Below are 23,842 nucleotides of genomic sequence, written 5' to 3' on the forward strand. Positions count from 1 at the left end.
CATGGAAGCATCACACACAAAACAAGTGAATGTCCTAAAATTCGTTGGGTCCTAGATGAGCATGTACCTTCCTCATAGGAGTGGGAGCACGTGGAAAATTTAGAGAGAGTAAATTATTGGGGAGAGGGGCTGGAGAGATGGCTCAGCAGTGAAGAGCTCTGCCTGTTCTTCCAGAGGTCCTGAGTTCAATTCCAGCAACCACATGGTGGCTCACAACCATCTGGAATGAAATCTAGCGCCCTCTTGAGGAAGAGACCTGGTCAGTCGTCCTCATCAGTATAGACCATGAACCCCAATACGGACAAGTTCAACAGAACAGGCTGCCTGTGCATCTTCAAAAATAAGAAAAATTTTTAGAGGAAGTGTGGATGGGCACTCAGAAGACTAGATAGTGGCCTGATGTCACTCTACAGTCCCCTCTCCTGTGACAGGAGACGACGCTTCCCGGGTGGTGGACACTGTGGGCTCTTTTCCTGTTGCTCTGGTAAAACACCCTGAACAAAGGTGACTTAAGGATTTATTCGGCTCATAATCTCAGGTGACAGTCATCACTGCAGAGAAATGAAGGTGGCAAGAAATTGAAGCAGCTGGCCACATCGCACACGCAGCTGGTCACATCACACCCACAACTGGTCACATCGCACCCACAGCCAATCACAACGCACCCATAGCTGGTCACATCCCACCCACAGCTGGTCACATCGCACCTGCAGCTGGTCACATCGCACACGCAGCTGGTCACATCGCACCCACAGCTGGCCACATCACACCCGCAGCTGGTCACATCGCACCCGCAGCTGGTCACATCGCACCTGCAGCTGGTCACATCGCACACGCAGCTGGTCACATCGCACCCACAGCTGGCCACATCACACCCGCAGCTGGTCACATCGCACCCGCAGCTGGTCACATCGCACCTGCAGCTGGTCACATCGCACACGCAGTTGGTCACATCGCACCCACAGCTGGTCACATCGCACATGCAGCTGGTCACATCGCACCCGCAGCTGGTCACATCGCACCCGCAGCTGGTCACATCGCACATGCAGCTGGTCACATCGCACACGCATCTGGTCATATCGCACCCGCAGCTGGTCACATCGCACATGCATCTGGTCATATCGCACCCGCAGCTGGTCACATCGCACCCACAGCTGGTCACATCGAGCCCACATTGCCTACACACCACTGGTCACATGGCACCCACAACTAGCCACATTACCAGGAGCAGAGAGCAGTGAATTGGTTGCATGCCTGCTAGTACTCAGCTTGCTCTCTCCATGCTTGTACAATCTGGAATCCCTTGCCTAAGGAGTGGTGGCACTTACAGCGGGTGAGTCTTCCCACAGCAATCCAGGTAGTCAAGGTAAGCCCCCACAGACAAACACACACACACACACACACACACACACACACACACACAGCCAATTGAGGCAATCCTCCTTCTTCCCTCTTACCCTTCCTTCCCTGAAAATGGAATCCAGACCTTGTGTATACTCTACTACTGCCCTACATCCCTAACCACTCAAAAGCACAAATTATTTAATAAAAGTTTTGATTACTGTGACCATATTAAAATAAAATTGCTAGATAGAGAAATGGTACAGTAGCTAAAATTCATGCGTGAAGACTGGAGTTAATATCCCCAGAAACCATGTAAATCCCCAGTGGATATGGTGGCCTATCTGGGACTTCCTAGCTAGTTAGATTAGTCATATCAGTGAGCTCTGGGAGAATCCCAGCATCAACTTTGGTCCTACGCATTCATGCACATGCAATCGTATAAACATATATGCACACACAATATGCAAGCACACTACAGACGCTTAGGAAAAATAAAAAAGATGAAGTCTTTAGGGCTGAGGAGATGACTCAGAGGGTAACGTGTTTCCTGTGTAAGGGTGAGGATGTGAGTGTGAGTCCACCAAAGTCTTGTAGAGCCCAGCACATTGATCCCAGGGCTGCTACATCAAGATGGAGACAGACACGGGAGAATCTGCCAGAGCTCACAGGCAAGCTAGTCTGGGGTACACTGCAGCAAAGCAGCATCGGACCCACTAGGTAGAAAACAGAGACCAGCACTGTATCCCACGTGTGTCCTCACACTCACAAACACACACACACACTTGGCGTACACACACACGTGTATTGCACACACACAGATTTCAAAAGTAAAGACTTTTTCTTTTTTTCAGTAGTTTTTTTATTGAGTTCTACATTTTTCTCTGCTTCACTCCCTGCCTCTCCTCACCCCTTTAGCCCTCCCCCAAGGTCTCCATGCTCCCAATTTACTCAGGAGATCTTGTCTTTTTCTACTTCCTATGTAGATTATATCCATGTATGTTTCACTTAGGGTCCTCATTGTTGTCTAGGTTCTCTGGGATTGTGGTTTGTAGTCTGGCTTTCTTTGCTTTATGTTTAAAAAACATCTATGAGTGAATACATGTGATAATTGTCTTTCTGTGTCTGGGTTACCTCACTCAAAATAATGTTTTCTAGCTCCACCCATTTTCCTGCAAAGTTCAAGATGCCATTATTTTTTTCTGCTGTGTAGTACTCCATTGTGTAAATGTACCACATTTTTCTTATCCATTCTTTGGTCGAGGGGCATTTAGGTTGTTTCCAGGTTCTAGCTATGACAAACAAAGCTGCTATGAATATAGTTGAGCACATGTCCTTGTGGCATGATTGAGTATCCTTTGGATATATACCCAAGAGTGGTATTACTGGATCTTGAGGAAGGTTGTTTCCTAATTTTCTGAGAAATCACCCTACTGATATCCAAGGGGGCTGTACCAGCTTGCATTCCCACCAGCAATGCAGGAGTGTTCTCTTTACCCCACATCCTCTCCAGCATAACTTGTCATCAGTGTTTTTGATCTTGGCCATTCTTACAGGTGTAAGATGGAATCTCAGAGTTGTTTTTTGATATGCATTTTTCTGATGACTAAAGATGTTGAGTATTTCCTTAAGTGTCTTTCAGCCATTTTAGATTCCTCTGTTGAGAGTTCTCTGTTTAGGTCTGTATTCCATTTTTTATTTGATTATTTGTTCTTTTGATGACCAATTTCTTAAGTTCTTTGTATATTTTGGAGATCAGACCTCTGTCTGATGTGGGGTTAGTGAAGATCTTTTCCCGTTCATAGACAGCCATTTTGTCTTGTTGACCGTGTCTTTTGCTTTACAGAAGCCTTTCAGGTTCAGGAGGTCCCATTTATTAATTGTTTCTCTCAGTGTCTGTGCTACTGGGGTTATATTTAGGAAGTGGTTCCCTGTGTTAATGTGTTCAAGTGTACTTCCCACTTCCTCTTCTATAAGTTTCAGTGTGGCTGGCTTTATGTTGAGGTCTTTGATCCATTTGGACTTGAATTAAGTGCATGGTGATAGATATGAGTCTATTTTCATTTTTCTACATGTTGATATCCAGTTATGCCAGCACCATTTGCAAAAAAAAAAAATCAAATGGGAAAAAGTAAAGACTTTTTCAAATGCCTACCTAAAGATAACCCACAAAACAGGAGCAACATTATAGCATAGCATTGAAAGATTATCACCCCAAATACATTTATAGAAGTAAAAATCAATCAAACAACTCAAACAATGGAACAGATGGACAAGCAAGCACGCCATCTTTCATGATAGACAAAAGCCAGGGTCCATAGTGATCTCAAACATAAATTAGTAATCTTAATATGTTTTTAAAAAAAATTCTCAGCTCCACAATGTCAAGTGTTAGGAACCAGGACTAGGAGGACTTATTCACGTGAGAACGGATGTGTGCTGGAATATCATAGGAGAGTAATTCCGAATCATGATCTATGAACATGGTGTCATCTTCTAATGTACACCCTGGGCTACACCCTGGGGAGCCTCGCTCAGGTGCACAAGGGAAAATGAGCAGTAGGCTCTGAGCTTGGCTAATTGTTACTGAGGAGGGAAGTGTGAACAACACTCATCTCAAAGAATGGCTGAATTGTGGCCCAAGCGTTTATTGAAATACTATATCCAGCGGTCAAACGAGTTATGGCTGGCTACGCTCATACCCGCAGATAGATCTCATATACACAAGACTATGCTTTAAAAGGCTACAGTAGAATCTATACAGCATGACTCCATTTATGTAAAGACTCAAAAACATGTGCACTTAAGGAAATTGGTCAAATAAGGAGCCTTTAAATGTTACTGTATAATTTGTACTTTGAAATATCTGATGGTTGCATGGTTCACTAGCCTCCAAGCTAACAGAAAATTAAGCATTAACTTTGGTGCTAACAAAAGATATCTGCTGTACCAAAACCTTTAAAATTCGTCTACAAAATTGTGGTATCTCAGTAGAGAATTAGGAAGGTTATTCTTGACTGTCTCTAAGGTGCCGCCAGCGAGTCAGTGAGGCATCCTTTATCCTAAGTTCCTGCCCTTCCAGCTGCGGGAGCATGAAGTATTGCCAGCTACCCGCCTGGGCTGGCTGTAACTTTTGTGGACGTTCCGTCTGGCGACTGCATGCCTAGGCCACCCAAGCCTTCTGTGTGGATTGTGACGGCAGGCAAGGCTGAGCGACATGTCCAGGGCACAGATCTCGGCTCTGGTGTGTGGTGTCGGAGGGTTTGGTGCTCTCGTGGCTGCCACTACATCCAATGAGTGGAAGGTGACCACCCGTGCGTCCTCTGTCATAACCGCCACTTGGGTTTACCAGGGTCTGTGGATGAACTGCGCCGGGAACGCCTTGGGCTCCTTCCACTGCCGGCCGCACTTTACTATCTTCAGAGTAGAAGGTAAACGGTAGAACTGTGTTTGGGGCTGGGACAGGGTGCTGCCTTCCCCTTCCTGAGCTGTGTCAGCACGCGATTGACAGCTGCCTGCTTGGTCTGGATGTGCGAGTCTGGCATTTTGTCTATGATGGGTGGGAGCTCTCTTGGCTAAAAGAATTAAATGACTGATTTGGACAAAGGAATTAAGAATAACCTTGTGGATCGGTAGACCTGGCTGATGCCAGAAGGAGACTCCAATGAAATAAGTGGGAACAAAGTGCATTGGCTTAAGACCTGGTGTTAATGTTAGAGGAGTCGGAGAGAAATCTTCGCAGGGGTTCTGTCTTTCATTGAGTCGCCGCCTGAGGATAACACTGAACGAAAGAAATCATTCAAACATCAGAGTGGTTCTCGTGTTCTCTTTTCTAGAACCGTGTTTAGTGATGGATTAACAGTGCCATAAATGGAAGGCAATGCCACGCATGTTCCTTTCTTTCTTCCTGTTTGATTTTCACATGTGTGTTGTCTTCCTCTTCCGAACTCTGCATCTTAAAGAGGACAGCTTTGTTTGGTTGGCTCTTTGGTTTTAAAGGTGTTTCGCACTTTAGAGGCCTCCGGAGAAATGACTGCCATTCGCCTTATAACTTTAATACTCTCCATCTGCCTTCCCTTGCTGAAAACTTCTGCACATGTGCCCGCGGTGCACGCCCATCGGATTAGAAACTCCACCTGAGTTTTGTTAAGATTCAGACTTTACACAGTTAGGTGACAAAACTATACCTTGGCCTCTGGGGAGGAAAGGAAGGAAGGGAGAAAGGGAGGGAGGAAGGGAGGGAGGGAGGGAGGGAGGAAAGAAAGGAGGAAAGAAAGGAAAATTTTACCTAGAAATTACTAAAGTATATTGTTTTAAGGGGCTTCATGTCAGGCCTGTGCATCATTAGTCCCTAGTGGGTGCCAAGGGGTAAAACAGACTACTTCTATAAAGCCAGGATATAACTCATAACAAGTCATGGGTAAGCTCAAGTTAGTTAGCTCATATGCTAAACTACGCAAAAACTATGCCTTTTTCTATAAGGGATGTATGCATTCCCAGATTTTACTGTCCCCAGGGAATCCTGGCACAGTCTCCTCAGATACTGAAAAATGGTTGTTTCTGAGGATAACACTGCTGTGAGGGGGGAGTAAAGCCAAGCCGGGGTCACTTGGACAGGCGGGTTATGTGTGTGTAGATTCGCCCTAGGCTCTGCCATGCAGTGAACTCTGATATATTTGCAAATGAGTGGGTGGGCGTAGCAGTGGACGTGAGTAGAGGACGTTCAGGGTGAAAGCCATGGCCCTGGGTGAAGGCTGCAGAATGCTGAATGAGTGAGCGACCTAAGGAACGTGGCTGGGCTCGAACTCAGCAACCTGGAGTTGGCCTAACTCATCAGCTGTGAGACTCAGGCTTGAGCAACAACTCTGAGACTCATCTATACTGTATCTCTTCCATAAATGGGGAGAACTGGACCCTAATGGCTCCTCAAGACATCTCTCACCCCAAAGTCAATTCACGAGCCTCACAACACTTAACTGCTGACGTCTCCATCCTCTGGCTCGTTCACTCTCATTGCCTCCTCTTCCATGGGGTTCCCTGAGCTGAGGGAAGGGATTTGGTGAAAACATCCCGTTCAGGCTGAGTGTTCTAAGGACCCCCACTCCGTGTGGTGTCTGGCTGTGGGTCTCTGCCTCTGTTCTGTCTGCTGCCAGAGGAAGCTTCTCTGGGGATGACTGGATAAGGAACTGATCTACGAGTATCGCAGAATATCATTAGGACTCATTTTATTGATACTTTTTTTTTTTAAAGACCAGTAGTGTTTGGCTTTACCCTGGGTCTCTTGGCTCTCTAGTCTCCGGTTCTGGGTCACCTAAGCAGTGTCAAGTATGGGTTCCGTCTCGTGAAGTGAGTCTTAAGTCAAACCAGATACCAGTTGATTATGCCCACAAGTTCTAGGTCACCATCATCACAGCATTTCTTGCACACAGGACAGATTATAGGTCAAAGGTTTTGTGACTGTGTTGGTGTTTATGTGTCTCTTTTGATAGCCTTCAGAGTACCTTCCCACACCAAACAGACTAGAATATAGGGATGAAGTCTCCATGAAGGCACTGGTTGACTTCTTCATGGTCAATGGCTTGTATAGGTACTGTCCTCAGCAATGGGACCCCACTGCCAGTTTGCAGAGAGCAATATATTGACTTAGCAACAGCCTGGGTTGTTTGGGGATTTCCATGGGGTCCCCTTGGCCAAGAATTCAATTGGATGCAACCCAGTCATACTACTGGAAGTCTCATTTTGTGGCAAGAGAAGGCCAGGTGGGACTGAGTAAGATTTCCAGCATTTAATCTATGTAGCAGGAATCTCTGTTCATGTCATCAAGCCTTGGCAGAGAGCTGGGTTCCCAGGGAAATGCTTAGGGAACAGAATACCATGTAGTTTTCACGTGTGTTTATGATAGGATTTACAAAGAACCATGGTTTATCTAAGTGTGGACCATGGACAAACATGGACAAACAACACCTATGGCCCCTGAGAACTTTCTAGGAATACACAGTCTTAGGTTTCCACCAAAAGGATTTCCAGGGGCCTTTTACACATTAGGAGTTTTAGAAAACCCCATTTAGAAGCTTGGATCTAGAATTCTGAAAGCCTTCACAATTAGTGAATGTCTTAGTCTCCCTGAACATTGGTTTTCGTGTGTGTGTGTGTGTGTGTGTGTGTGTGTGTGTGTGTGTACCCAAGCATGTGTGTGCATTCTTGTGAATGCAAGCACACACATATGGCATGCATGTGGTGGTCTAAGGATAGCCCGAGTGGGTGTCAATCCTCACCTCCTGCCTTGAGAGAAGCTCTTTGTGTTTTTTTCTGCGCCACACACCAAGTAAGCTGACTCCTGAGCTTCTGGGGGGAGCTCCTGCCATTGTTTCCCAACTTCTGGTAGGAGTGTTGGGGGACATAACTCCCCGGGGAGTGTTGGGATGACAGACACAAACGCAATGCCTCTGTCTATGTAGAGCCTGGGGATTCAGTTCAGGTCTTCACACTTACACAACAAACACTTTTCCTCACTGAGCCATCTTCCCAGGCTTCAGTATTCTTGTTCTATGTGATTACTGGACACAAAAGAGGCAAAATACAGGGTTACTCTGCCTGACACAAAGAAGGGTCTGTATAAGTAGTGGCAATTACTGAGAACACCTCTTTCCCTCTTTGAAACCCCACATCTCAACTGTAAGAACGTGTTTCCAACCAAGGCTTTAGTAGCTGCTGTTTGGACCTCAAAGCCACATATAAGCAGGCATCTGATTCCTGCGGCACCTCTTGTAGGGGGAAGACCGAGACAAGGATTCCTATCAAATGACATAGTCACATATGTATCTTGAAATGTCCTGGGACTGTTTAATCAGCCAAGGTGAGACACACGGTGCACCAATGTGGATAATGTGTAGGGGAAAGGCCTTTCCTTCTCACAGACCTTAGGGATGCAGGAGCAGGCACACCTGCAGGGCCCTCTGGGAAGAACGAGATGAACTAACAGGCAGGAGAGGGGAACAGAGCATGGACCTGTGTCTCCTCAGGAAAAAACTGTGCTGGACAGAGCCACTGACTTGGTCATGTTCTGTACTGACTAGTTGAAAGGACTTTTAGTAAGCTCTCAGGCCAGGGGTGTCTAGTTTCTGACATGTAGGAGCTTGGGGTGTGAGAGTTGGTTAAGGAGCAGCTGGGAAATGGTTTTTGACTGATTGGTTAGAAAGGCAGGCCTGCAGGGATCATGTGTGGTGTTTGAGAGCCAGCCAGCTCTGGAGAAAGGGTGTGCTAGTCAGCAGAGGTCTTGGGTAAACTACACTGTAGAGATCAGAGACTGAGAAACACAGACAATACTGCGTCAACACTGGACCCTGGGTCTCTGCCCGGGTGTCAGCTGAGCAGAGCTTGGCTATCGCATCCCAGCTTGAGGCAGAACACGCATCTAACTTGCCGCAACTTTTTGCTGACAGATTATTTTGTGTAAGAACAGCTCACATTGAACTTTCCTGCGGTTGCTCACTGCCTGTGCACTGCTCAGCCACCTCTACTGAGTGTCCCTCTGCACAATTCTGTCACCTAGCCCACCAGAGACCAAGTCTCCTCATAAGAGGAAGACACTCAAAAGATAGCTTTAAAAAAATGTTTGGTGTCTATGTTCCTGTATGTGTGCACATTTGCATGCAGACACACACATGTGTAGATGTATGCGAGGGCCAGAGGTCAGCAGCAAGTGCCACCGGGAATCCAGCTCTGGTCCTCACACCCACACAGCAAGCACCCTACTGCCTGAGCCACCTCCCCCATCTCCTCTTGTCCGAGAAGCCATTGCATTCGTTCATTCCCAAACTTCCCGCACCTCTGCGTAATGAGATAATGCAACGCTCACCACAGAAAAGTGTATCGCTCCTAAGTGAGCTTGAGGTAATTAGCCAGCTGGTTTACAATTAAGCCTTTGTGAGATTCTTGTATTATAGGCAAATTTGATTATCAAAGGCTGACAATTGGCAAGTGGCTGTGTTGCCACGTTACGGACACAAAAGGATCTTGCGGGATTTAATTTGTTGATTCATTAATGTGTCCTGTCATCAAAGCCATCACTAGATTCCTGTCATAGACTATCTACTCTGTGTTTCACTGGAGGACAGGACATGGGCCTTCCCGAGGCTCTGTAGCTTAGACCGAGGCAGATGTTCGGCAAATATCTGCCTAGAATGGCTAGAGCTACCAGGGCAATCAGACGCAAGGGACACAGAATTTCTGGAAGAATTGATGCTGGCATCATCTGGAAAGATGGCAGATGTCTGGGAGGGCAAGAGAGGAGGCATCTCAGGCTAAGGTGCCTGCCCAGCCCCTTAATTCTGTCCACTTGGGGCAGAATGCTGAAAGTTCGGGCTGCCTGGCCTATAGAACGGGAGCGTGTTCACGGCTTCAGGGGTGGCGCTGTGTTGAATGCGGTGACATGCAGAGCCACGTCCGGCACCTACAGCAGCGGCAGGAAAGAGCCACGTGTCCCAGGAAATGGCCAGAACACATCTGTAAGACGGAAGACTGGCTGTAGACAGAACTAAAGAGGTTGCTGCCCGGGACATTTAAAGTCTAAGGGATTAGACTTCCCTTGGTGTTGGAAGCTACAAGAATAGCGTAAGCTTTCAATTCCTGATGGGATTTGGCTGTGGGAAGATTGTCAGGGTTTTCTCTTAGAAGCTGAACAGAAATGGCAGTGGGAATCGAGGCAGACTTGTGGAGGTAGAGCTGACGTGTGTTAGCAGCTTGTGGGAAATGAAGGGGTGTGTAAGAGTTCCTGCTGGGAGCCTGGTGGCTGGCGAAAGAGAGAGAAAACTGGGCACACAGCTCATCCCCAGCCTAAGCTCAAGTCCCTTGGCCTTGCACAGTACTTATGAGCATGCGGCATGATTCAAGTTCTCCAATTCGTTCTTCTTTTTAAAATATTGTATTCTTTGACAACAGCCTATGTGCACATAGTGCATCTTGACTGTACTACTATATGTTAGCTCCCCCACCAACCTCTCTACCCCAGCCACTCCTCTTGGTTCCTTTTCCATTGCTCTCACAAGACATCATGACCAAGGATGCTTGATGAAGGAAGAGTTTATTGGGGGTCAAAGAGTCCACGCTGGCAGAACACAGGCAAAGCCACGGGAACAGGAAGCTGAGGGCACGCACACAAGAGAGAGAAAACAAGAAATAGTATGAGAGGCAAAGCCTGCCTTCAGTGACAGACCAGGCCACACCCCCTCAGCCTCCCCAAACAGCACCCCTAAGTGGGACCAAGCATTCAAAGGACGATGGGGGCATCTCATCCAAACCTCCACACCCCTGGACTCCTTTGTAAAGTCTTCTGCTTTGAATCCTGCTTTGTGTGAATGACTTACTGAGTATAATTAGGGCTGCTTGTGTGACCACAGGTAGGTTACTTACTAGGGCAGAGTTATACTGAAGAAAAGGACTCCCCTAGCCAGCACCTATGAACTGCCCAGGGAGGGATCAGGTGTCTCTGGCCCCTCCCCCATCGGCGGTGGAATGTGGGCTGGCCCTATCTTCCGCAGGTCTTGTACGGGTACCTACCCTCCATCCAGCAGTGTTCCACAGCGCTCTTCCCCATGTCCAAACTCTTACACAATTTCTGCCCCACCCCTCATCTTCCGCAGTGTTCTTCCAGTCTTTGTTTAGGACATCTCTCACCAGCCAGCTATTCTAAAGTCTTCGGCAAATCATGAGTCTCCGCATTCACCTCACCCATTACAAAAGACACCCCTAACTGTACGCTTGGTTTTGGAAAGTCAGCTGTGTGGAATGGGACAGAAAAGTTTGAGCCGATTTAGTTTTTTATGTAAAAAAAAAATAAGCTGTACATTTAGAAGTTTAACACAAACTGGGAGGGAAGTGGAGTAGCAATAGAAACAAACGCAGCCTCAGGCTGCCGTTACGAGCCGGGGAATCAGCAACATGAGGAGACAGACAAAATGGCACAATGCAGCCCCCGTGTTCTACAGTGAGCTATGTCCTGCTTTAACAGACATGCGCACAAACCATATTCACTCACCCAGAGGATGTAACTAGGAAGATGAGCTAGGCCTTGGAATAACCTCATGGGGGTATTCAGTGTTTCATATGGGGGAAAGGAAAACACGAGAAAAAAATGTGAGAGGTGAAAAGGAGGAACGTGGGATTTGGGGGTCGATGTTATTAATAAAGAAGTTATTTAGGATTACCGGGAGAAGTGGTTTCTCCCCGAGTACCCCACAGTGGTCTGGGTTACTGTGTAAAGAAATGGCTACAGGTGCCCAGCAAAGCACCACATAATGTAAGGTGTATGGTGTGCTAATGTTACTCTGTTTAAAGCCAGATGTCAACGTATGTCAGGTTCAATGTAAGAAATAACAGCTCTCAAGGTGTAAGTTGGCATTTTGAGGATCCTAGGAAACCCACAGCGTGTGCCATGTTTGCTGAGGGACAGAATGACTGTTCTCAAATCCAGACGCAGGGCTAAGCCATGGGATGGGGTTGGGTACAAACAGCTGAGCCCTGCTTTTAGATGAATAGCCATTGGTTGACATTTGTTTGTACATACCAAACATAAACCATGAATAAAACCAGCCCGGCTATCCTGTAAGCAGAATGGTTTTCTCCTGAACATGAACCATAGTTTGGGTGAAGCAGATGGGACACTGGGGGCTATTTTCTTAGCTGACTCCTGCCAGCTGCTCCCCCTTTGCATGCCCAGCAATCCCATGCAGCGCCTGCCTTGAGATTTCTGCCCCCACAGAACTGAGTCAGCGCTGAGGCTAAGAACCTGGAGATCTGCTGATGCCCATTTTCCCGTCTGAACCCGGCCTCAGACCTCTGTGCTGTCTGTTTGGGTTCCAGGCAGGAGATCGATCACATGACTGTCAAATTCCCTGATACCAGCTGGCCTGGTGGCCGCCTCCTGACCCACTGCCTGCCCTGAGCTCTCTGATTAACCAACCAGCCTGGTCACCACATTTCTTCAGTCTACTCGGTTCTCTCTCACACTACAGTGAAGTTTTCCTCAATGGTGCTGTGGGAAGAATGATGGGAGGGTGTGTGTAAGTGCAGGGGCATGCCTGCGCATACGCACTAGTCACATACGTGACACCCCCACCGCTTGTCATGTAGCGCCTCATGCATGTTATATAATAATTCTCAGATGGAAAGATAGAATTAGCAATCACAGGTAACACTGGAGCTTGCTGCTCACTCTAGTCAGTAATCTAGACAGATGGGGATCAGAATGGAAGACTCAGCTTTCCACTTTGCCAATGTGATTGCCCAGCCCACCATCACCTTGTCCTACTAGGACACACAAGGGCATTCCTTAAATGATTTTAGCTGCCTCCTGGTCACCCAGAATCCTCAGCATCTGGCGTACCCCTCTCTCTCCCCTTTCCTTCCTGGTCTGGTCACTAGCTGTGTGACCCTGTTCCCATTGCTTCCCAGAAGGACTGGGCTGGTAACCATTGGTTACCTTGGTTACCATTTGCTCCAATACACAGTAGCCTTGTAGGCTACCTTCCACACTTGGCCCATTCATCTCCGTATTAGCAAATCTCTCATCTCAGGATCGTGAAAGACCTTCTACATATTCCTCTGTGGGATTCTCCTTGCAAACCCACATCTGCACCCTGATCTCCCAAGCCAGAAGCATGGTATCCATAGCTTTCCTCACTGGGTTTCTCGTCCTGCTGACCCCAGACCCCACCATACTGCTCTCTCTATCCTGGCCTCTGTGCCGTGTACCCTCTTCCCAGCCCTCCCTGGCGCCCCTACTTCTCAACCCCTCTGGTTAAACACACCTGGATTCTTACCATGTCTCCTTCCTTTTTAAGCTCATATCTGACCATGCCACAGAGAGCCTGGTAATCCCTTCCAGTGCCCTGGAAGATCCTCTGAGTCTCAGGCACAGGTGACTGCTCATCCAGGCTCAACCTCTTGGCTCTCTCTGCTGACCTAGATTTGGATGAAATGTTAGAAAAAAAAATTCTATTTTCCTACTCATTCTGAGAAGGCTCTATGGCATGGCCAGAAGTAACTTCCAAAGGCAGAGCTTCCTAGTTCAACTCCAGGCTTCCTTCTGCTGCTGCGGAGAGCAGCTGCATGCATGGTGCAGCCCTGCACAGGTCCTCTCCCTGGTCCTCATACGGACTTTTTGTCTTGGCTTCTGGGGCTGGAGAGAAGACTCAGTGGTTAAGAGCACTGCTGTTCTTCCAGAGGACCAGCTTCGATTCCCAGCATGCACCTGGCAGCTCACAAATATCTGTAACTCCAGTTCCAGGGGACCCATGGCAACACTCATGGCAAAACACTAATGCATGTCAATTAAAGTTAAATTAAAAAGTATATATGTTGGATGCTACGATCATGTTAGTTTCATGGGCGCAGTAGCTCGAGTTTAGAGAAGAGACACAACCCCATGACAAAGGTGCAGTGGATTGTGGTCATGACTGAGCTCCATCCCTCTAGCATCCACCCATCAGGGGCTCCCTCGCAGTGACTTATGCTCAACAAGAAAGATTAGGCCATTCTGCTCAGCCTTACTTCACACCCTCTATCTCTCCTGCCTCAGTCTCCATCCCCAATGCCACCTCCCACGCCCGGCCTTTTAATATCTTCCCCCAGGACCCCACCCCCATATTGCTTGGTACCTGTTTTGTGATTTTACTGATTTGGCTTCTACCATAGCTACTTGCATACGTTCTGTCTCTTAGCACTGGATCGTAGCTCCATGAGGACAGGGATTTAACAGTTTCTGCCTGGCCCTTGCCTGGACCATTCGGCACAAAATCTATGTTCTTTGTTTTTGAGGCAGGGACTAACTCGAGTAGGAATACCTCCTACTCACTGGACCTACTCACTGGCCTGGACCGCCCTTATAGTTGCAGAAATCCTCCTGCCTCACAAATGCTAGAATTACACTCAAGTGCCACCCGAGGTAGAAAAAAATTCATGCTCTATATGTTTTCAATTAATGAATAATTATTTGTGACACTGAATGAATGAAGGCAGGACTGAATCATGGGGCATCGAGACTTTTCCAACAAATGCTGTTGGTTTATTGCATTTTGTATTGCTGTAACAGAAGACAGGTCAGTTGTTACATGTGTACCATGATACAAAGAAAGGAAATTCACCCACCTCACACTTTGAGAGGCTAAAACTCAAGATAAAACACATTTTTTTTCTTCTTCTTCGATGTGTTGCTATTCTGCCCTTAATCTTGCTGAAGTCCTCCTGCTCAGACTCTGGGGCACAGAGATTACAGTTGTGAGCTGGCACACTCAGCTAGGCAGCCTGCACATTCAGCCTCCCGTGAGGGCTACCTGGTAATCTGTGGAAAACCAGAAATGGAAGCTGTAGGCAGAAAAGTTCACACAGTGAGGGTAGAAACTAGAGACCAGAGAGGGGCCTCACTTGACTCTTTTTATAACAAGCAGCTTCCGCCTTTGGGGCCCCACCTACTCTACCAGACCAATGTTAACACAGATGGACCCTCCAATGACCTAAGGACCTTTCACACGTACACCCTTAAAGATGCCAGCACCACCCCATGGAGATCAAAGCATCTTTGGGAACACACTCAAACCTTATCCAAACCACAGTTCCTACAGAGGCATTATGGAATCTCTCCGGACAGATACAGTTCCACATCCAACTTCCGGTGCAAAAGCATGGCACGGCAGACGGGAAACACTCAGGTCCACTTAGTAGAAGAGGAAGTGTCCTGCGACATGTGCATCAGTGGGACCTTTGTTTCTGGGCTCAGACCCCATTTCTGTGACCACCTATTGTCGAACACATCTGAGATTCGCAGCAATCTCTGAAATGCACCCTATAAATATCTGTGACACCCCATTGACCCCTCGTTTCCTTTTAGGTCTTCATTTTATAGAACTTTTCATTCAGACATAAACAGTCTGAAAAATCTCAGACCCATTCACACTGTTCCTTCCGAGCAGCGGAAAACAACTCACTGAAAAAATCTGTCCGTGACTCTAAAGCTGCAGACGGTGGCTGGCCAGACTAACTCTGATTACCTCGGCGGAACGAGTCTGAGCCATTTCTCTCTTCCGAGGGACTCTGGACTAAGTCTGTCTCCTGGGAATTAATGACTTTCAGATATGGATGTAGTGGTTGACCTTGTCCATAAATCACGCAGCCATGCATGACCGCCATCAGCAGAAAACGGGCTCCCCGGCTCCCCATCTGCAGGACTTCAGAGCCGCCAGGCCACGTGGCTGTTTTTTATGAGGGCTCCAGTTTCTGAAAGCTAAGAGCGGCTGCAAAGTGCAAGGTAAACACATGGCACCATTCACTTCCCGCAGACCGAATTACCAGCTGTGGGCTTCCGGGGACAGATAGGACCAGCGAGGTTATCTCTGTCACGGCACGTGGCTGAGCATGATTGGCTGGGAAATGCTGTGCTTTCTTGTCTTGCTTTCCAACTCTGGTGGGTGAGATGGGAAGGGGAAATAATCTTCCAACAATAAACCGCTTCCTCTCTGGGATTGCTTCCCGTCAGGGTTTTCTTAGCTACTCTCTTCCTTCCGTAATTACACAGGCTCACCAACTCGCCTTCAGCTCCATAGCCTTCATTATTATTATTAGTAGTAGTATTTACTATTATTATTATCATCATTATTATTATTATTATGTCAATAGCCTTCATTATTAGCTTCAATTCCCAGATCCTCCCCGCCTGCTTACAAATGCTGATTCCTAATTTGCGCGCAAGGCCTTTCTGACCTTTCCACCTCTCTGCCCTGTGTGTCACTTCTCCTTTTCCCTGGTGCCACAGACTGAAGCAGTCTCCCCAGGCAATGCCACCAGCTTTCCATCTGTGCCCAAGTTCTGGTGGGGTCTAGGGCGACACTGCAGGCTTTCCCAGGTGTCCTGCCATCTCTGCGCTTCCCTGGCCATACTTCATTAACTCTCCACTGCTCCCCATCTCCAGGGAGGAAGACAGACTTTCTTTCAGCTGGGCTATGGCTTGGCTTTCCTGCTAGCAATGGTACCACCAGCCCTCCCAACCCACCGGCCATTCCTCTAAACACATGTGATAAACACTTTGCTTTATGCTCACACTGCATCCGAGCAGCCCCTGCATCCGAGCAGCCCCTGACATACCTCTCCCAGCAACACTGCTGTGTGCAAGCTCTCCATGCTGGTGATTTGCCACGTTGTCCCCTCAAAGTCTTATTCTACCCTGCTGGCCTCCAATTGCCTCTCCATCCCTTGCACCTCTCCCCTGCCCCTGCCACTTTCTCTCTTTTGTCTCCTGCCTTAGCTGGGAGAGCTGGGGCAAGCTAGTCTCACTAGCTCATGACAGCTCTGGATGTACGCATTGTGTGTCCTCTGATAGACCCCAGGACTAGAAGGACAGAATCTGACTTCTAATGACATTTCTTTTGCCCCACAGAATTTCACACACTTCATATACAGCAATGTGGGAGGAAGGGGCTGAGCAAGAGCAAACTCCCTTCCTCTTTCGTGTGCCCTTCGTGAGCCCTGAACTTTCCCAGTAGATCCCCACTCATGCACAGTCTGCTGTGCATAGACTTCATTTCTTGTCGCGCGTATTGGCTTCTAATAGCTTAGGACTCAGTCTTATTTGTGTTATTCTATTCTCTCTACTAAGGACTCTAACTAGAGCAGCCTGACCTTTGGTCAGGAAATAATTTACCTTATTCTTCCCCTCTATCATTCCTGCCTGTTCAGAATCCTGGTGGTTTTATTATTTGTATTTGAGATGATTCTGTTTCCTTCTTCCTACCTTTCCTCAGAATCCCCTCTAAGAACTGGGATCATGGGCTCCTTGGCAATTCATGCCTTACTCTTTTCTCTTTAGATACTTAGTAAATGGGAGTATCTGGCAAACGAGATGTTCAATGAAAGACGCTGGCTGTGTGGATAGATGCAGGGCTGGGTGGGTGGATGGATCAGAGGTTACAGCCAACATTGATGAAGCAACCTAGCTCTCTTCCAACTATCCTGAGCAGAAGAGGCAGCATATGATAAAGATCACTCATCTGTTCAGCTGTGCAGAAGGCAGACACTGAGACCCTTCTGTGTGGTACTTAGTACTCTGGGCATGGGGCAGAAAACAGAAAATAGGTCAAAGTTCTTGCCTAATGGAATTTAGGCTCTAGTGAGATCAGTAATGGTGAGGCAGGGATGTCGAGAACAGCCTTGGACACTGCCAAGAGCAGCATCAGCCTGTCTACAGAGGCATTCTTCAGCTTCCTTTATCCCTGTTAGGGACACTCCGCGACAGTACCCTGTCCACTGCCATGCTTGGTTTCATGGGTCTTTTTCATTTGTCTCTTTGCTTGTTTTGCCTTTTCAAGACAGGGTTACTCCTTGTAGACCTGGCTCTCCTGGAACTTACTCCTTCTGTAGACCAGGCAGGCCATTAACTCAGAGTTCCACCTGCCTCTGCCTCCTGAGTGTTGGGATTAAAGGCCTGGACTTACTAGGTCTGGCTAGTTTTACTGAGTCTCAAAAAAACTAAACTTTGACCACCAAAGAGCCAAAGCTGGAGTTTGGATAGACTAGAAGGAAATAGTCTCAATGTGTTTTTTTTTTAATCTATAAATGCTTGACTTGGTTTTTCTCATCAACTACTGTTGGTAACTAAACTCTCTGAAACTACAAAAGTTCATAGAATGCTCAAAGAGAAAGCACACCTGATATACATTGTTCAGGGAGAACAGCACAGCTGATACATTGTTCAGAGAGAAGAGCACACCCTATATACTCCACGGAAGTTTGTTTCAATAACCCCTAACAGAAAATTTAATTTAAAAATTATTTTTCTGCAGTCTGGCTGTTTTGGCCACAGGACTCTGTCAGGCCACATTTTCAACCCCTTCTCAGTACTGCAGCAAGATTTCATTAACATTTCCAAAAGAAAATGTCATATCTGCCCTTTAAAACTATTTTAGCTGGGCATGGTGGCTTATGGCTTCAATCCCAGCAATTGGGAAGCAGAGGCAGGCAGCTCTCTGTAGGTTCAAGGCCAGCCTGCTACAAAACAAGTTCCAGGTCAGCCAGGAAAACATAAAGAAAGACCGTGTCTCAAGGAAACAAATACATAAGTTTAATTGCATATATTTAGTGTGTGTGTGTGTGTGTGTGTGTGTGTGTGTGTGTTGGCCAAATGCCATGTGCTTGCGGGTCAGCGGACAAGTTGGGGGAACCAGTTCTTTCCTGACACTGTGAGCACCTCTGGGTTGGAACTCGGGTCATCAGGCTTGGGGCCAGCACGTTCTCCTGCTGAATCAACTCAGCAACCCTAGTCCATGTCTTCTTAAAGTGCAAAGAAACTGTTCTGGTCTTATTTCTTTCAGAAGTTTTTGGTGATATAAATTGAATTTAAATTATTAAATTGGTATTTTATATAAAAGTAAATTAAATTCAAAATTCTCCCCAAACAGAAACACTTCCTTCTGTTTGCCTCTATATTGCATAATCACCCAGCGGCTAGTAAAATAAGGGCTCTGTGCGTTCATTTGTTGGATGGATGAATTTATTTATTCATGAATATATTTTTTATTCATGAGTGAACATATTTATCCACTCATTACCCTTCTCCCTCTTCTTGCATTTTATCTGCCATTTTCTTTATTCTTTGGACTTAGTAACACTTTTCATATCATTTTCAATAAAGGAGTTGAATAAATGCATATTGACTTGAATTGAAAAGAGAAATGGAAGCAGACAGAAAATCTCTAGCAAATTGGACCAAAAATCTCCTCGAGTGTTGCAAATTAATCCAGCCAGTGCTCTGGATGTTTTGGATGAGGGAGTTCTAGCCCAGACAGGTCACAGCGTCTTACTAACCTGGATTTGCTTGAAGGAAGATTCCTCTTTCCTCTAATCCAAAGCTTCCTGGGATTTTAATTTAATTACTAAACAACACGCGGTGCAAGCAAAGTTTGATTTCAAGATGACTTGGCAGGAAGTCTCTGGCGTGATCATAAAAACAGATACCACACGGCCCAATGAAAAGGCTGCATTGGACCAAACGGGGATGGGAACAAACAAGGTCGGGGAGGCTTTTATTTACTGAGAGAACAGAAGCAATAAAGCTGGCATCATTGGGGATTACTTTTTTATTTAAAGCAAATTATGTGGGTCTGGAGAGATGGCTCAGTGGTTAAGAGCAATGGCTGCTCTTGCAAAGGACCCAAGTTCTGTTCCCAGTACCATACGGTGACTCACAAGTGTGTCTGTTAACTTCAATTCTAGGGAACCTCAGGCATTTTTCTTCTAGCCTCCGTAGGGACTGCACACACACATGTAGCACCCTTAAGTAAATGTAGGCAAATGTTCATAAACATAAAAAGCTAAATAATCAGAATTTAAAAGTTCTTATTGTGTGTGGGTGATATGCGTGTAGATGCATGTGCCAGGGCACATGTGTGGAGGTCAGAGGCCACATTTGTGTAGTGGTTCTCTCCTCTCAGTCTCAAGTCACCCAGCTTGGAGAGCACCTTTACCCACTGAGCCATCTCACCTCCCCTTGAGAGTTAAAGTTTAATTTTGCTCCCTTTAAATATAAAACTACACTTGCTATTGCCACTCCAAGTAGATTAACTCACCGTCTTTTGCTCCCCTTGTTTCTTCACTCAACTCACTGTGAGGGTCTTGCTGCCTTGGGCATTGGTTCTTTATTCCCACAAACTCCCAACTCCTTTCCCATCTGCCCACCCCTGTCCTGCTCCACGTCCTCTAAGGAACCTCAGGAACGTCACGTCCTCGAGCATCCGAACTTCTGTCCAACATACAACAAACGTCCTTTAAGCATCTTCTGTATGCAGGAAGATTGTTCTTGTTCCTGGGTGTAGATCAATGAAGAGAATGTTACTTCTCCTGAGTTGTTGTTTTGTTTTGAAGACTCAAATTTAAAGTCAGGATAGAAGCAAAGTGGTCAGAAGAAACATAGAGTATGCCAATATATATGCACATATATACATGCTATATATTCCTATGATGTGTGTATGTAGTATGCATATATAAGATAAATGAAATCCCAACATCTAGGCATGGTCCAGCCACATAAATGCCCCTTTGTGAAGGTGGTTAGGAGCCTGCTGAAGGAAGCACAGAGCAAATGTGTCTGGACTTTTCTCTTTCTGTGTAGTCTGTCTGATTTTCATCTCAGGACAATACTGGTCTAGAAACATGGACTGAAAAGCATTTCTTGCCTTTTATTATTTGAAAGAGGGGCTGAAGTATAGAAAGGACCTTGAGTGTGGTAGGTAGCAACTGTCAAAATGTCTAAATAAACATCAGGACAGCCCAATGTCCCACTCAAACTGAGATAAAATTGGCCTAGTACAATGTATTTCCTGTGGCTTGGCAATTAAATACAGGCGCTTGTTTGATCAGATTTCAGTTTGCTTCTTTTTTCCCTCATGAGTTGTTTGTGGGTGAAATGTACTTCCTATTTCACCTCAGCAGGAGGTTTATGAGACCTGATTACCTTTTTTTTTTTTTTTGCCATTAAAAGTCATTGGTGGGTTGAGATGTCCCAGCTTGAATCACTATAAAATTCTGTGACACTGAATTCTGTCATTGTTCAGTCCTTTAGCAGTCACTAAAACCAATTTGTCTTGATCCATTATTTCATTACAGGTTGTAAAACAGTGCTATGTAAAGCCCTGTGAGCATGACGGCCTGTCTGTCATCCCAGGGCCCGCAGGCAGAGGCCACGCTGGCCAGCCACACTAGCCAAAACCAGTGAGCTCTACATTCAGCAAGACATCCTGACTTAGTAAATGGAGAACAATCAAGGACAATATCCAATGCCAACCCAGCTTCCTCATGCACATGCATACATATACATGTATGCACACTCCCATCCACACATGTATGTTCCAACACTCACACAATAAATACCATACACATATATACACATTTTAAAAGTGTGTGTGCATGTATGTGCGGGTGTGTGTGTGTACATGTGCGTGCATGTGTACATGTGTGTGCGTGCACATGTGAGCTCACGTGTGGTGGGTTAATTGTTGGGGGTAAATGTAGGAACTCAGAGACTTTGTTTAGGGGTGTTTTATTCTTGCTTGCTTTTATTCTTGAGACAAAGACTCTCTGTAGGCGAGGCGGTCTGAAACTCATAGGACAGCCTAACCTGGACTGAAACCCACAATCCTCCTGCCTCAGCTTCTGGAGTGCTGTTATCATGAGCATGTGCTATCGTAATAGAATGGTTTAGTATTTCCAATACATTTCAGTAGTCTCTGCAGGTGCGATTTGTTTGTGTTCCTGTCTTTGATAAGTGGGTGCACTGGTGAGCTCCAGGTGTCAGCTTCCACAACCTAGAGCTGCACATGAAGAGGGTCCCAGCCGAGGAGCTCTCTACAGTTGGGCATGTCTTTGGAAGTTGTTTTCATTGTTAATTGATTCAACCTACTATGGGATGTACCATTTCATGGACTGGGCCCTGAACTATTTAAAAGTGAAGAAAGGTAGCTGAGTACAGGCAGCCCACTGTGTGTATGTGCGTGCGTGTGTGTGTGTGTGTGTGTGTGTATTGCGTGCGTGTGTGTGTTACAAAGGAGCCGTCTGTCTATGTTCTTCGTGTGACTGCTGCCTTGACACCCTCAGAGCTGGACTGGAACTGGGAAGCGGGAATCCCTTCCTCCCTCCTTTCCTCCCCTGAGCTGTTTTCCATCAGGATTCCTTACAGCAACAGCTTGATCACGTGACAAGGTGGTCCTGCCTCGTCCCTTGTATCGGACAGATGATTCTGCGTGGAACCCTGCTTCTCACAGTGGGAAACAGCGTCCATAAGACACTGTGGTATAAGATGGAGTGGGTGTGTTCTCTGATGTGATATTTTTATCCCTTTCTTGCTCTGGAAATTTTGCTGTCTAAATGAGAGAATAGCCTCTCTTTCTGACAAAGATTTTGTCATTTCAAAAACACTTGAAAATATATCAGGCAAAAACCATGCCAAAAAGATAATTACTAAGAAAAAAGCTGATTTCTTCACAGCTTTTTAAGATTTGTTTTCTTTTCTTTTGTCCACCCCCCGCGTTGGCATTGACCCCACTCTCACCATCCAAAGCCATTCTGTGAGTTAAAAATAGAAACACACCAAAAGTCCAGAGTCACTTGACCCACAGGAACTTCAGCCAACCTTGGAAGCAGTGCCCCGGCAAGGTCATGACCAACTGCAGCCGGCGTGACAGCCAACTACTTATTAACCTGTTTCTGCTAATTCAGAGGAGCGTATATACATAGCGGCCTTGCAGTATGGACGCCAGCGTAAGCTTCTCTGTTTAACAGAGCTTCCCTTTGCTAATGATCAGTTATACAGTGGGCAGGGAGACCATTTCCCTCACGAGGATTTGGTACGTAAGAGGGAAGCACAAAGTGCTGGAGTTATGGATGGGTAGAGGGGACCTGGACCTTGGAGGCCACCCGATCCAAGGTTGATCACCCCTGCTCGGTGTCAACACCGAAGGGCATGGCCTGGTTCATTGGCAAGGGGGCAATTCTGAAACATTAATCTCAAGACTCCGCTGACTTGAGAAATGCTTGCGGGATGTTTGCCCAGTCACTGGCTGAGTGTATGGCGAGATGCCCTTTTTGTCTTTCTAAAGGTAAATGGGAGCCAGGACGTGTAACTGGGGTCAACATAAAAACTGGACTCTACTTTAAAAATTTAAGGCAATCATTTTATCATCTCTATTTAAAAACAGCACAATATTTAAAATAACAGTCATGCTCTCCTGATTGTTCTGTCATCTGCGTCCATTTCTCTACCTCAGGGAACTGCTGCCTCACACTCGGGACCGGCCTCCACAGCATGTCTTAGCTAGGGTTCCTGTCGCTGTGGTGAAGCACCATGACAGACAGCAGCTTGGGAAGGGAAGGGTTGACTTGGCTTACATATCCCAAATCATCGTCCATGGAGGGAAGTCAGGACAGTAACTAGGAAAGGACCTGGAGTCAGAAGCTGATGCAGGGGCCCTGCAGGGAGTGCTGCATGCTGTCTTGCTCCTCATGGCTCCCTCAGCTTGATTTCTCACACCCAGAACCACCTGTCCAAGGGTGACACCACCATAATGGGCTGGGCCCTCCTGGACCCCCCACCGTCCTACAGGCTCACCTACTGCCCGGTCTCATAGAATTCGCTTCTCAGTTGAGGCTCCCTCCTCTCAGACGACTGTGGCTTGGACCAAGTTGACTTAAAACTGGCCAGCACAGGGGCTTTCCCGACAATCATCTCCGCCGGCTTTGGGGGCGACTGCCTCACAGGTTAGCAGAGTGGAGAGCTAAAAACTAGGGAACGCTGACTGGAATCTGCCCAGGGGATTCCTGCAGAGGCTGAACGAGGAGCTCAAGGCCATGCTGTGCTTGGCAAGTCTGAGATTGGGTGAGAAGTTGGTCCCATTGTTTATGTGACGTCTTAGTTAATGTGGTTTGTGTGGGCCAGAGCTGCCGCCAAATTTTCTTTTTTTTTCTT

The 23,842-nt window shown here is 46.7% G+C and overlaps 1 protein-coding gene and 1 long non-coding RNA gene across 2 annotated transcripts in view; one reads left to right on the top strand and one right to left on the bottom strand.

The window, feature by feature from the left end:
• Positions 1 to 4,297: 4,297 nt before the first annotated feature.
• Positions 4,298 to 23,842, top strand: part of Cldn10 (claudin 10) — an 83,403-nt gene continuing 63,858 nt past the window's right edge. Inside the window, exon 1 of the mRNA XM_048422083.3 lies at positions 4,298 to 4,772. Coding sequence (XP_048278040.1) covers positions 4,559 to 4,772 — 214 coding nt within the window. The 5' untranslated portion in view covers positions 4,298 to 4,558. The remainder of the gene's footprint in view (positions 4,773 to 23,842) is intronic.
• Positions 14,416 to 23,631, bottom strand: LOC148120303 (uncharacterized). Its single transcript, XR_015734650.1, has 3 exons — positions 23,486 to 23,631; positions 19,953 to 20,188; positions 14,416 to 14,680 (listed from the first exon to the last, which is right to left on the bottom strand). It is a non-coding gene; the product is annotated as an uncharacterized LOC148120303 (long non-coding RNA).

This window comes from Myodes glareolus, chromosome 12, assembly GCF_982192425.1.
Source record: "Myodes glareolus chromosome 12, mMyoGla1.1, whole genome shotgun sequence".
Classification (NCBI taxonomy): Eukaryota; Metazoa; Chordata; class Mammalia; order Rodentia; family Cricetidae; genus Myodes; species Myodes glareolus.